The sequence below is a fragment of the Aulonocara stuartgranti genome (assembly GCF_965226115.1).
Source record: "Aulonocara stuartgranti genome assembly, chromosome: 6".
NCBI lineage: Eukaryota > Metazoa > Chordata > Actinopteri > Cichliformes > Cichlidae > Aulonocara > Aulonocara stuartgranti.
In genome coordinates this window covers 13,431,769-13,444,635 of record NC_138944.1, presented here as the reverse complement: position 1 = coordinate 13,444,635, position 12,867 = coordinate 13,431,769, and the positions used below count along the sequence as shown (strand labels likewise).

At 40.3% G+C, this 12,867-nt stretch overlaps 1 protein-coding gene and 1 long non-coding RNA gene across 3 annotated transcripts in view; one reads left to right on the top strand and one right to left on the bottom strand.

The window, feature by feature from the left end:
- Positions 1 to 12,867, bottom strand: part of LOC309708416 (dolichyl-diphosphooligosaccharide--protein glycosyltransferase subunit TUSC3) — a 106,469-nt gene that overhangs the window by 31,558 nt on the left and 62,044 nt on the right. For both annotated transcript variants that reach the window (XM_082536443.1, XM_082536444.1), the window contains exon 7: positions 689 to 752. In XM_082536443.1, the coding sequence (XP_082392569.1) occupies positions 689 to 752 (64 nt within the window). The remainder of the gene's footprint in view (positions 1 to 688; positions 753 to 12,867) is intronic.
- The window catches only part of LOC309708430, a 235,350-nt gene that overhangs the window by 177,344 nt on the left and 45,139 nt on the right, over positions 1 to 12,867 (top strand). The gene's annotated exons all lie outside the window — the stretch shown is intronic.

Below are 12,867 nucleotides of genomic sequence, written 5' to 3'. Positions count from 1 at the left end.
TCACTCCACCTGCATTAACAACAAAGGTAGCTGTGTTACCATTTCAGCAGGTGCGTATGTTTCATTTAGGTGTAATCAGATGGGCAGAAGATTGACAAAAAAACCCAACAAAACCCTGTGTGACCACGGACAAATAAATATAGCTTTGCAGCAGGTGTGACCTTGGACCTGTTATTTCCTATGGGGGTGAACAGAACAGCTAGGAATGAATGGTATCATTACCCACACACATACAGAAGCCCCACTGCAAGTACACATGGGTATACAAGCAGACAGAAGTAAACAAATACAAACAGAAAAATATATCCTGCCAAACAAGACCCCAAGAAAATACATGCAAAGACACACTCAATCATGAGCTGTTGGAATTTGGAACAAATCAGGCAAGGAGAAAAGTTGAAAAGAGGACAACCCATTGTCTTTGTATTGTGAATTTCTTCAGTCCAACAGAAAGGCCTTAACAGAGATTTTTGACTTTGTTGGAGGGAAAAAAGTCAAATAAAAACAAAAGGGAACACTCTTTCAAACATAAAAAGTGCTCAAAGGTGCTGTGGGTGAGGAAATGGTGATTTAAAGGAATCTGCTGCCAAGATGAGCTGCTGGACATTTCATGGAGATATATTACTCTAGATGATTAGCATTTTGCAACATGTGGCACACAAACAAGAACAATTTAATTAAAGGATACTCAGAAGAAGGATGATGTGAGACTCTGCCACAAACTGTGCCTGACTGCTGCCATGAATATAACTCTGGGGGGGAAGAGAAAGAGAAGAAAACAATGTCAGTTAAGAATTTTCTTTTCAGCGAGTAATTCAGTCACTAACAAACTCAAAAACTTCTATAATAAACAAAAGGACACGGTGGGATTGTGGTTCTGGAATTATTTTGTATTACCACACAGTAATGCTACCAGTTCTTTGAAGGGCTAAACTGAATCATCAGATAAAACCACATTCATAGTTTAGCCTGTTTAAAACTAACTTCAGTTGTGTTCCCAGACAGCAGTTGTATACTCTTTCTGCAGTGTCCATGGAGCGTTTCTACCAGCTGGCAGTGTATTATAAATGCACTAGACAAACAAGCAAATAAACCTTAAAAATAATTGAGTAAAATCTTTCCCAATGTGACGTTCTGAGGGTGGCATAAAATGCATCATAAACAGGACGAACAGGATTTTAAGAGACCCGTCACTAGTGTTTTAATAAATGAATAGAAAGTGGGGATCTGAGTGGAGAAGTAATTGTATTTAATTGTATAAATGTGTGTTGCTTGAGTATGTTTCTAGATCAGAATTCATTAATGTGCTTGTTCATATGACTCAAGCCTGAGGAATTATCCATGTGGTGTGTAGGTGTATAGAAAGGGTACATTTTTCATGCAGTGGGCAGAGAGGTCAACCTAAACCTACATTACCGATCACACACACATACACATATGATTGCTCTGAATGAGAATTGGTATGTTTTATGCAGTCTGCCAAAGCTAAACTTCCCACTTCAGTACAATCTTCTCTAAATGTTGAATTAATTGTACTTTAAAATCTTTCAGAATGAATCGAATACAAAACAATAAAAAAACAAAATGGAAATAGTACAGGATCATCAAATCTAACCGTTCCAGAAACAAAAATTATAATTATCCTGATTTCTGTGCATTTCAGACACTTTATGATCAGAATCATCGACATCTAACAAATTGATCTTTTTTCCGCTATAGCTTATAGCCATCTAAACCTGATGATATGCTTGGATCAATGTCCCCGCTGAAGCTCATACTTCACTGAGATTCGAAGCAAAATGCTGGGATTCCAGCTCCTGTGCTAAGATGTCAGAGGTCTACTTTGACTAACATCTGTCTGTTAGAGAAAAAGAAGCAGACAAAATGAGGGTCTGAGGAAAGGAAACAAACAGAAGAAGGGAGAAAGTCTTTCAGAGTGTTTAACATTGTTGAATCCCTGCAGATTATCAGTGTCTAGGCAGATCAAGGGTCTGCTTTTCCACTTGACTGGTGTAGTGTTCATTCCTTTTCTATCAGACAAGAATAAGTATGGAAAGATGAATAGAAGATGACAAAAGAGGTGGAGTAGAGGGTGGACAGCTTTTTCTTGCTTCAGTGGAGAGAAGTGAAGAATTTTTGCACTTGAAAGCAGATAAAAACAATGAGGCCTCAGTGCTGAAACAGATCCTTTTGTTTTCGGTATAAACCTGTTATTCTCCATTAGCTAGGATTTTTAAAATTATTTTCGGCATTCTTTTCTTGCTGACTAGAAAACAAAGCTCATGTACTAGAACAATGGGAAACTGTTTGGAAATTTTCCTTACATTCCTAATCAGTACATTTGAAACTGGAAGGGGAATTTTGGTTCAGCAGTGGTAGCACTTTGGATAACTTCGGACTGCCTGTCTACTTGCAGTGAACGGCTCTGGGGCAGTGGCAAAAATATGTGGTGCATCTGGTCTGTAGTCTCCTCTTCCTAGTGCTGTTATTAGTCCATCCATCAGTGGCAGAGAAGAGAGAAGTTGTAACATACAAAGAGCTGAAGTGAAGCTGAGTGTTAAAAACAACGAAAAGTCTCCACCGCAGCTGCTGTCTGTACTTCTTTGAGGTTTTTGCCCCTCCTCAGACATCTCCACATAGACAACAGAACAGCAGATAGTGGCTTGCACCTTCACCATTCCCTAACTTCCCTGTTTTGTGTCAATAGAAAAAGCAATTTGCATTTGCTGGTGATGATACTAACCTAATACTCATATACAAAATGAAAAATAAAATGACAACTATAGAACACACCATTTGTGAACATACTGTAGACTCTTAATATCATGTTTACCTATTAGATGGGCACTGTGCCAGATATATTGACACTTACACTGTGATAAACCCATTTCAGATGACGGGGGTACTTTAAACCCATGATTTGCCCCCTTTAAAAGGTTAAAGCTTTTGCTTGCTAAGTTGATAATTGACCCATCACATGAGTTTCAACTGATAACCTCTGTAAGATATAGTTCAGACCAGGATATGCAAGACAAACAATCTCTAGCTGCCTTTTGTCCTTACACCTACATAAGCTTTTTGAATGAACTTCTGGTGTGTTTTTCAGTTAACTGTAGAGCTCTTCATTTTAATACCCACTAAGAAGCCCACTCACATTTTCAGGAGACTATTAGTTAAGCTCGTTAAGTACACACAACAGTATGAAAGGGTTAAAAAAAAGAAGAAGAAAAAAACCTGCCACAATGACAAAACAAATTAAACAAGTCCTAGAAAGTTTGGGAAACCACACACTGAAACTAATAGGTGCGTCAGTATCCAATGGGGATTTTTCTTTCATTACCGGAACTAAAAAAAACCCCCCTCCAAACAACAAAAAAAACCCAACACATCCATACCATTGTTCCACTTGCTACATGTTACCCTTAAGCACAAAACAAGTCAATGCTTGGCGGATAAAACATTATTCAATCCATGGTTGGGCACTTCCAATTAACCTGATGTATTAAAATGTAGCTGTTTAATTCATTAATGTGCGGAGCAGAACAGAGTGTGCATGTTTCAGTGTACGTAGCTAAACAGGTGTCCACAAAACACGTAAGTAAATGTTTGTAAATTAAACTGTTTAGAGAGAACAGCCTTTTGAGACATTTTGTGTGGCTTTTGTGTGAGTGTGCGTTAATCAGAAGGATTTACCTCAAAGTGATTTGGGGTATAAAAGCGGCAACCTTTAGTCTTCATGTTGCTGAGATAACAAAGACATTTAAATGAGCTAATGCAGAAGTCACATCTTGTAACTTTTTCTCTTACTTAAAAAACAAAAAACAAACAAAAGCAACCCCCCCAAAAACTAAATCCCATTCTCTGATCTATATAATCTATATAATAGATCAATGTACTTGGTGCCATTAACTAAATTTCTCTTATATTGTAAGGTTTGCAATATTATATGGTTATATTTCAAGCAAAATCCCACAAAAAGGTCAAAACATAATATTAGTCATTTGCTCAGTTCTGCTTCAGGTCTATCTGTTGCTGCTCAGTGCAATACATAGAAACCCTCACCCTGACATACTCCATAATCTGTGGAGTATGCCTAATATACAGAAACCCGTGTTAACATTTTTTGTTTTAAATATTTCTTGTTTTTACTTTTGTTTCATTTTTTTAAATACACAAGAAAAAAAATATTATATGATCGCTGGTGCCATTCTGGTGCACAGCATGCTGACACATACATTTTCTCCTTTTTAAATAGTCTCACAATGGCTTGCCTGCATAAATTTAGGCAGGTTCATGCTGGGGAGCGTCTGGTACAACTGCAGTCTACTACTGCGCCAATTAATCTGATGGATTAGTTTCTTGCTTTTTGGAGGGTTTTTTGGGTTCTTTTTTAAGACTGCCATGTCTGCAAATTAGGTTAAAACATTGTCTTGTATAAACAAATGATTTAAGTTAAGTAGAGTGGTAAATAAAAGTTGGACATGCGGCCCCACTCTGTATAGACAAGTTACATAAAAAATAACATATTCAATCGATCAATAGCTTGGGTATACATGTGATAACATTCTTCTTCAACAAGAATGAAGATGTGCACAGCAGTATATGCCGACTATGTTCATGGACCCATTTGAAAACACGGATATTAAAATCATCATTATACAAGAATAACCATCTGTAACATTATGACAGAAATTATGTATTTGCACTCATGTAAGTATAAAATATTGATTCACATTTAATATACATTTGTTTAGCCCAGCTTCTGAAATAACAGGTTGCATATGAATCAGCCTTCAATTACAGACAGGCTTTCATTTCCAAATAACAGATCTGGTGAATCCTCAAATTAAATTCTACATGAGTTTGAGAATGGCTGAGTGCATACAGTACATACACAACGTTTGGCAAACATTTAAATGCACAAACTCCAGAACTGCTGTAAATTTTCTGGGGGGTTTTTTGAGTTGGGAAAATCTTTCTTAACCACATGCACAGGAATAATCAAAAGCAGTAATGCCACACACTAATTGTGTTAAAGTTTTGCAAAATAAAAACACACAAAAAATAAATTACATAACTAAAACATGTCTCCAACTTCACACTTTGTAACCATTTCAAATGAACACCTCTATTACTTTAGTAAACAGAACGCCCTCAAGTTAAGGAAACAGTGGTATAGGAACAGCATTATTTATTTGTCGTGACCATGCCCGGCTATTGTCAGAGACCCAGCTTTGGGCTTCAGTTTATTTATTCATTTATCTTTTAATGAATGTATTTACTTTCAGGTAATGGCACAGACACAGACTAAAATCAGGTATACATATATATACACATATACGTATATATACACATATATACACATATATGTACATATATACAGTGGGGCAAAAAAGTATTTAGTCAGCCACCGATTGTGCAAGTTCCCCCACTTAAAATGATGACAGAGGTCAGTAATTTGCACCAGAGGTACACTTCAACTGTGAGAGACAGAATGTGAAAAAAAAATCCATGAATTCCCATGGTAGGATTTGTAAAGAATTTATTCGTAAATTAGGGTGGAAAATAAGTATTTGGTCACCTCAAACAAGGAAAATCTCTGGCTCTCACAGACCTGTAACGTCCTCTGTAAGAAGCTTTTCTGTCCCCCACTCGTTACCTGTATGAATGGCACCTGTTTGAACTCATCATCTGTATAAAAGACACCTGTCCACAGCCTCAAACAGTCAGACTCCAAACTCCGCCATGGCCAAGACCAAAGAGCTTTCGAAGGACACCAGGAAAAGTATTGTAGATCTGCACCAGACTGGGAAGAGTGAATCTACAATAGGCAAGCAGCTTGGTGTGAAAAAATCAACTGTGGGAGCAATCATCAGAAAATGGAAGACATACAAGACCACTGATAATCTCCCTCGATCTGGGGCTCCACGCAAGATCTCATCCCGTGGGGTCAAAATGATCATGAGAACGGTGAGCAAAGATCCCAGAACCACACGGGGGGACCTGGTGAATGACCTGCAGAGAGCTGGGACCAAAGTAACAAAGGTCACCATCAGTAACACACTACAACGGCAGGGAATCAAATCCCGCAGTGCCAGACGTGCTCCGCTGCTGAAGCCAGTGCATGTCCAGGCCCGTCTGAAGTTTGCCAGAGAGCACATGGATGATACAGCAGAGGATTGGGAGAATGTCATGTGGTCAGATGAAACCAAAGTAGAACTTTTTGGTATAAACTCAACTTGTCGTGTTTGGAGGAAGAAGAATACTGAGTTGCATCCCAAGAACACCATACCTACTGTGAAGCATGGGGGTGGAAACATCATGCTATGGGGCTGTTTTTCTGCCAAGGAGACAGGACGACTGATCCGTGTTAAGGACAGAATGAATGGGGCCATGTATCGTGAGATTTTGAGCCAAAACCTCCTTCCATCAGTGAGAACTTTGAAGATGAAACGAGGCTGGGTCTTCCAACATGACAATGATCCAAAACACACCGCCCGGGCAACAAAGGAGTGGCTCCATAAGAAGCATTTGAAAGTCCTGGAGTGGCCTAGCCAGTCTCCAGACCTCAACCCCATAGAAAATCTGTGGCGGGAGTTGAAAGTCCGTGTTGCTCGGCGACAGCCCCAAAACATCACTGCTCTTGAGAAGATCTGCATGGAGGAATGGGCCAAAATACCAGCTACTGTGTGTGCAAACCTGGTAAAGACCTATAGTAAACGTTTGACCTCTGTTATTGCCAACAAAGGTTATGTTACAAAGTATTGAGTTGTATTTTTGTTATTGACCAAATACTTATTTTCCACCCTGATTTACGAATAAATTCTTTACAAATCCTACCATGTGGATTCATGGATTTTTTTTTTCACATTCTGTCTCTCACAGTTGAAGTGTACCTCTGGTGCAAATTACTGACCTCTGTCATCATTTTAGGTGGGGGAACTTGCACAATCGGTGGCTGACTAAATACTTTTTTGCCCCACTGTACATATATACACATATATGTACATATATACATATATATACACATACGTATATATACACATATATATACACATACGTATATATACACATATATACACATATATGTACATGTACGTATATACACATGTACGTATATACACATATATGTATATATACACATATATGTTCCCACCAATTGAGCATTGCGTGGCACATCCGACATACTGTTTTACTTTTGTCCATGACGCACTTACCATCAGGGTCATGCTTCACATGAAAACCAAGACAGTTTCAAACGCCAGATCTGAATGAGGGTGGGGCAGGTTCAATTTGCCATGTTGCAACGAGCTTAGCTTCTGTCTTGCTAGCTTGCGCTGCGCTCAGTGGATCTGCGCTCGACATTGCAGCCTAGGCGGAGTAGTCGAACGCAGATCCACTGAGCGCTCAACACAGACAGCATTGTCAGAAGAAAAGTTGATAAAATAAATTAAAAAACAATGTGTATTGTTCGATACATATGCGTACCGAACCGAAAGCACTGTATCGAACGGTTCAATATCAATACGAGTATCGTTGCACCCCTAAAATAAATAAATAAATAAATAAATATATATATATATATATATATATATATATATATATAGACAGACACACACACACCATTCAAAGAGGAATGCCCTGCAGCACATAACAACTTAATGTCTTAACAACAAGAAGTGAAAGCATTTAGAGGTGATTTATTCACAGCCGCTGTGAGACTGGTTAGGTTCATTGAACCCTTCATTTGAACAAATATGATAGTCTATTTAAGGGATTCAGGTAATGCTTTAAAATCTCATTATCTACTCAGTGTTTATGCAGTTCAGTGTTTACGCACTCCGTGGAGAGTTCAGTTTAATTACCCAAGAGTCAATTAAAGCCATTCAAACCCGTTTTCTTTTTTGAAAACATGTCAATCAGTGAAATGAGGTGACTTTTAACTTCCTAAATATGCAGAATTTTATTAATTATTTTGTTTTCAGTGATATATAGAGAAAGACAGCCAAGGTGAGGGACTTGAGATGACTTGCATTGAGTCAGAGATTTATAACAGACTGTTACTTGTTCTGCATGTGGCTGGGATTAGTAACAGACAATCAATCTGAAGAATGACATAATGGATGCAAAGTGAACTAAGATATACAAGGTAAAATAATTTTAATTATTTCATATAATTATTTTATATGATGACCACTATGATATGAGCCATAGCCTCTTATGGGACTTCTGAATCAAGCTCAATCAAGTTGTTTTTTGTTTAATTTTTGTTTTCTTTTAAATAAAAGTTTCTCATAGCCCAATGTCTGTCTTTATGACTAAGAGTTAGTTTATAGCCTACTGACACAAAATGTAAGTAGCTGATCTTCCCACAATAATAGCTATTTTTACCTCTGTAAATCTCAGTAAGGCAGGAAGTAAAAGTGTGTAGGAATGGAGACACTAAATTGTGTTAACGTGTGGTTTTTTTGTGAACTGCATATTTTCAAGGTACAGTTTCTTATAAATTATTTTTTTAATTTGCCTTGGTGACCACTTTAATTTGACTCACCATGAGCCCTACAAAGCATGCCTCTAATCATCCTGGGACAGAAGCATTAATAGGCCAAGGAGAAATGATGCAGCCCTCCTGAAGGGAAACCACGGCAACACTGATGTAAATTTACACTGATGTACGTCTACATATACTTCAGAGTTTATTTCTTTTATTTTGGGGGCTTATTATTGACTGGAACAATGTGTCAAGTATCAGAAAGCTGCAATCTAAGATGCTGGCAGGCGGTAACAATGCAAAACTCTGCTTTTCATGACCAGTGTCTTTGTGACACTTTGTGACAATTTCAACAAACCAGTTGGTCTACATGGAGCCTTTTAATTTGAACATTTCAGCGCTCAGCCTCATTTAACAACAACAAAAAAAGACCTGCATTGTTTAATACATCTGAATACATAATACATAATACATCTGAGGGGGGGGGGGGAGGAAAAAAGAAATAAAACAAAACTAGCCACCTCTTTGTTGAGTTCATCTTGTGCAAAGTTGTTTGAACTTTTGACCGTTCCAATAAACACAACAAAAAAGCAGACAAAAACTCAGGTTATATTGTGCATTCTCCATTAGTGTGTGTGGGTGGGTGTGTGTGTGTGTGTGCACGCGCACGCATGTGGAACCAAATGGAACCAAACATTCACTAGCAATGGGTATTGTATATCCATGCAGCCACTGACCAATAGGAAACCTGTCTTAATTGAAGGGCCTAACAGAGTGTCAGCCTAAAAGCTGTTACACTGCTTACCCACTTGCTCTGTTGCATAGTCTATAAAATACCGACAGCTGCAAGTGCTACCCCTCAACCTCCTTGTAGATACACCTAGTGTCATGGTCCTGGGTCGTGCGACCCAGTGTTTTGAGTGTGTTTTTAGTCTATTTTCATGTTTATTGTTTGTTTAGGTTCATTAAGTTATTCTAGCTCATTTGTAATTATATTACCCTTGTGTTAAGTCTCCCTTGCCCTTCATGTGTTTATGTCTGTGTGTCTTATGTAGCCAAGTTCATGTTGTCGTTTCTGTCATCTTCCCTTGTACTCAGTCTCCCTGGTTCGTGCGTCTACCTGTCATGAGTCATGTCTGCGTGGTTATGTTTAGTTCATGTCATGTCTAATCTCCATGTTTCCTGTTTTACTTTGAAAGTCTGTATTCAATGTCAGTGTATTTAGTTTCACTTCTGTCCTGTCTTAGGTTCATGTGTGTCAGCTCAAATTCAAATTCAAATTTTATTTGTCACGTACACAGTCATACACAGTACGATATGTAGTGAAATGCTTGGACAACTGCTCGTGACCTAAAGAAAACAAAAAAGGAAAAGGCTATGAATAAGATAGGAAATAAATATAAAAAATTAAAAAGGGTAAATTTAACTAGGAAGGAATAAAATATAAATTAAGGTTAAAAATGAAATAACTGTACAACACAAATTAGAATGAAGGGTAAATTTAACTGGGAAAGAATAAGATAAAATATACAAATTAAAGTTGAAAATAAAATAATTGTACAACAAAATACACAATATAGAACTATATAAGAATGTATGAGAAATATAAATAAATATATACACAATAACAGCAGCTGTACAAGTATTAACTGGAAATGAAGAATATAGTGACCAGTGTTGCGCAATCCACATTATGTCCTGTGCAGTGCAAATATGCTTAAAGTGATTTAAGTGATGAAGTGAAAACAATGTCCAGAATGTCCAGTGTGTGTGTAAGAACTGTATGTGTGGGTCAGTACTGTGTGGTGGTGTGATTGAGAGACTGTATCGCCTGCGGGAAGAAGCTCCTCCTCAGTCTCTCTGTGTTGGTCTTCAGGGAGCGGAATCGCTTTCCTGACCTCAACAGAGAGAACAGTCTGTTGTTGGGATGGCTGAGGTCCTTCACGATCTTCCTGGCCTTGGTCCAGCACCGCCTGCTGTAGATTGAGTGCAGGTCAGGGAGCTCGGAGCGGATGGTGCGCTCAGCTGACCGCACAACCCTCTGAAGAGCTCGTCTGTCCTGCATGGTGCTGTTCCCGAACCAGGTTAAGATGTTTCCCGTCAGGATGCTCTCTATGGTGCACGAGTAAAAGTTCCTGAGCACCTTGGAGGGCAGTTGGAAGTCTCTCAAGCGTCTGAGGTGGTAGAGACGCTGACGGGCCTTTTTCACCACGGTGTTGATGTGACAGGACCATGACAGGTCCTGCGTGATGTGAACTCCGAGGTATTTGAAGCTGTCCACTCTCTCCACTGGGCACTCGTTGATGACGGGGGGTCTGGTAGTTCCTCTCCTGCTTAGTGCTGAAGTCCACTATCAGCTCCTTTGTCTTACTGACGTTTAGAAGGAGGTTGTTCCTCTGGCACCAGTTCTCCAGATTCCTAATCTCCTTCAGGTAGGCCGTCTCGTTGTTATCAGAGATCAGGCCCACCACGACGGTGTCGTCAGCAAACTTGATGATGGTGGTGGAGCTGGTAGTGGCCACACAGTCATATGTGTACAAAGAGTACAGCAGGGGGCTCAGAACACACCCCTGGGGGGCTCCAGTGCTGAGAGTGGTGGAGGCTGAGACATGTCCGCCCATCCTTACTGCCTGTGGTCTGCCAGTTAGGAAGTTGGAGATCCACTGACACATAGATGAGCTGAGTCCCAGATGCTCCAGCTTGGTGGTGAGTGTGGAGGGAATTATGGTATTAAATGCAGAGCTGTAGTCTATGAAGAGCATTTTAACATAATTCCCCTTCTAGTGTCCAAGTGAGTGAGTGATGTGTGGAGGAGATGAGAGATGGCATCGTCTGTGGAACGATTTGGACGGTAAGCGAACTGTAGTGGGTCCAGTGTGTCTGGTAGTGAAGAAATGATGAAGTCTCTGACCAGGCGTTCAAAGCACTTCATCACTACTGAGGTGAGGGCTACAGGGCGATAGTCATTGAGAGAAGCAGGGTGGGGTTTCTTCGGGACAGGAACAATGATGGACTCTTTGAAGCATGTGGGGATCACCGACTGAGATAAAGAGATGTTGAATATCTCAGTGAACACAGGAGCTAGCTGGTATGCGCAGTCTCTTATACGACCTGGGATGCAGTCTGGTCCTGCTGCTTTCCTGGTGTTCACTCTTTTGAAGGCTCTCCTTACTTCATGCTCGGAGATGAAGAGCACGTTTCCGGTGCTGGCAGTATCTTCCTGTCTGCAGCCGTTAGCGCCGCTAGCACTAGCATCGTTGGAGTCCTTAGCTGCAGCCTCGAAGCGAGCATAGAAAGTGTTCAGCTTGTCTGCCAGAGTCACGGCCGCGTTCGTCATACCGGTTGTTGGTGCTTTATAGTCCGTTATTGTCCTTAGTCCCCGCCACAGGCTCCTAGAGTAACTCTGTTGGAGTTGTGACTCTAGTTTCCTCCCGTAGCGCTGCTTCGCCTCTTTCACCGCCCTCCGCACGTTATATGACGCGGCTTTGTACGGGTCCATGTCCCCCGTCGTGAGTCCCGTGTTGTAGGCAGCGGTGCGGGATCTCAGAGCGTCGCGGATGGTTTTATCCACCCACGGCTTCTGGTTGGGAAACGTTGTGATAGTCTTTGTCTTCACGGTATCATCCGCTAGTTTCCCGAAGAATCCCACAACCGCTTCCGTAAACACGTTGACATCATCATCGGAGCTGTTTCTGAACATGCCCCAGTCTGCGTCATCGAGTGCGCCTGTAACGCGGCCACCGATTGATCCGTCCAGCGCGCGACCTTCCTCTGAACCGGAACTGTGCTCCCATGTGTGGCCACTTCCCCTGATCATCCCTCATGTGTATTTAGTCTCTGGCTGTATCCCAATTCAGGGTCTGCAGCCTTAAAGGCCGCATTTTAAGGCCGATTACGTCACCGCGACGCGACGAAGGCTGTCTCAATTTGAAGGCTGCTCAAAATGCGGCCCTCAAATGCGTCCTTAATTTCCCTGAATTTTAAGGACGTGGTGGTGTAGACTTCGTGGCCCAATATATCCCAGAATGCATAGTGTGGATAATTTTGCTGAAAAAAACGGCGGATGAGGGGCGCCCGAAGAGTAAACTTTAAGTACTGAATATCATGTCACTTATTTATGTGCAAATGTTTAATAACGAAGAACATTAAAACATTACTGTTGGCCACATGTCGGCAAAGTTATGTGACATAAGTGATGTTTGTACTAACTTGGTTTTAAAGCCTTTACTTTAAAATATATGCCGTTCAATAGCTGAGCTTAATCTTACAGAGAATGATCAAAGCTCATGTAGAAAGAAACAAACAAATGAACAAAAGATTTTCTCCTTCATTTCTGTCAAACAAAGCTGTATGAAACGTTTCCAGCTGTTAGTATC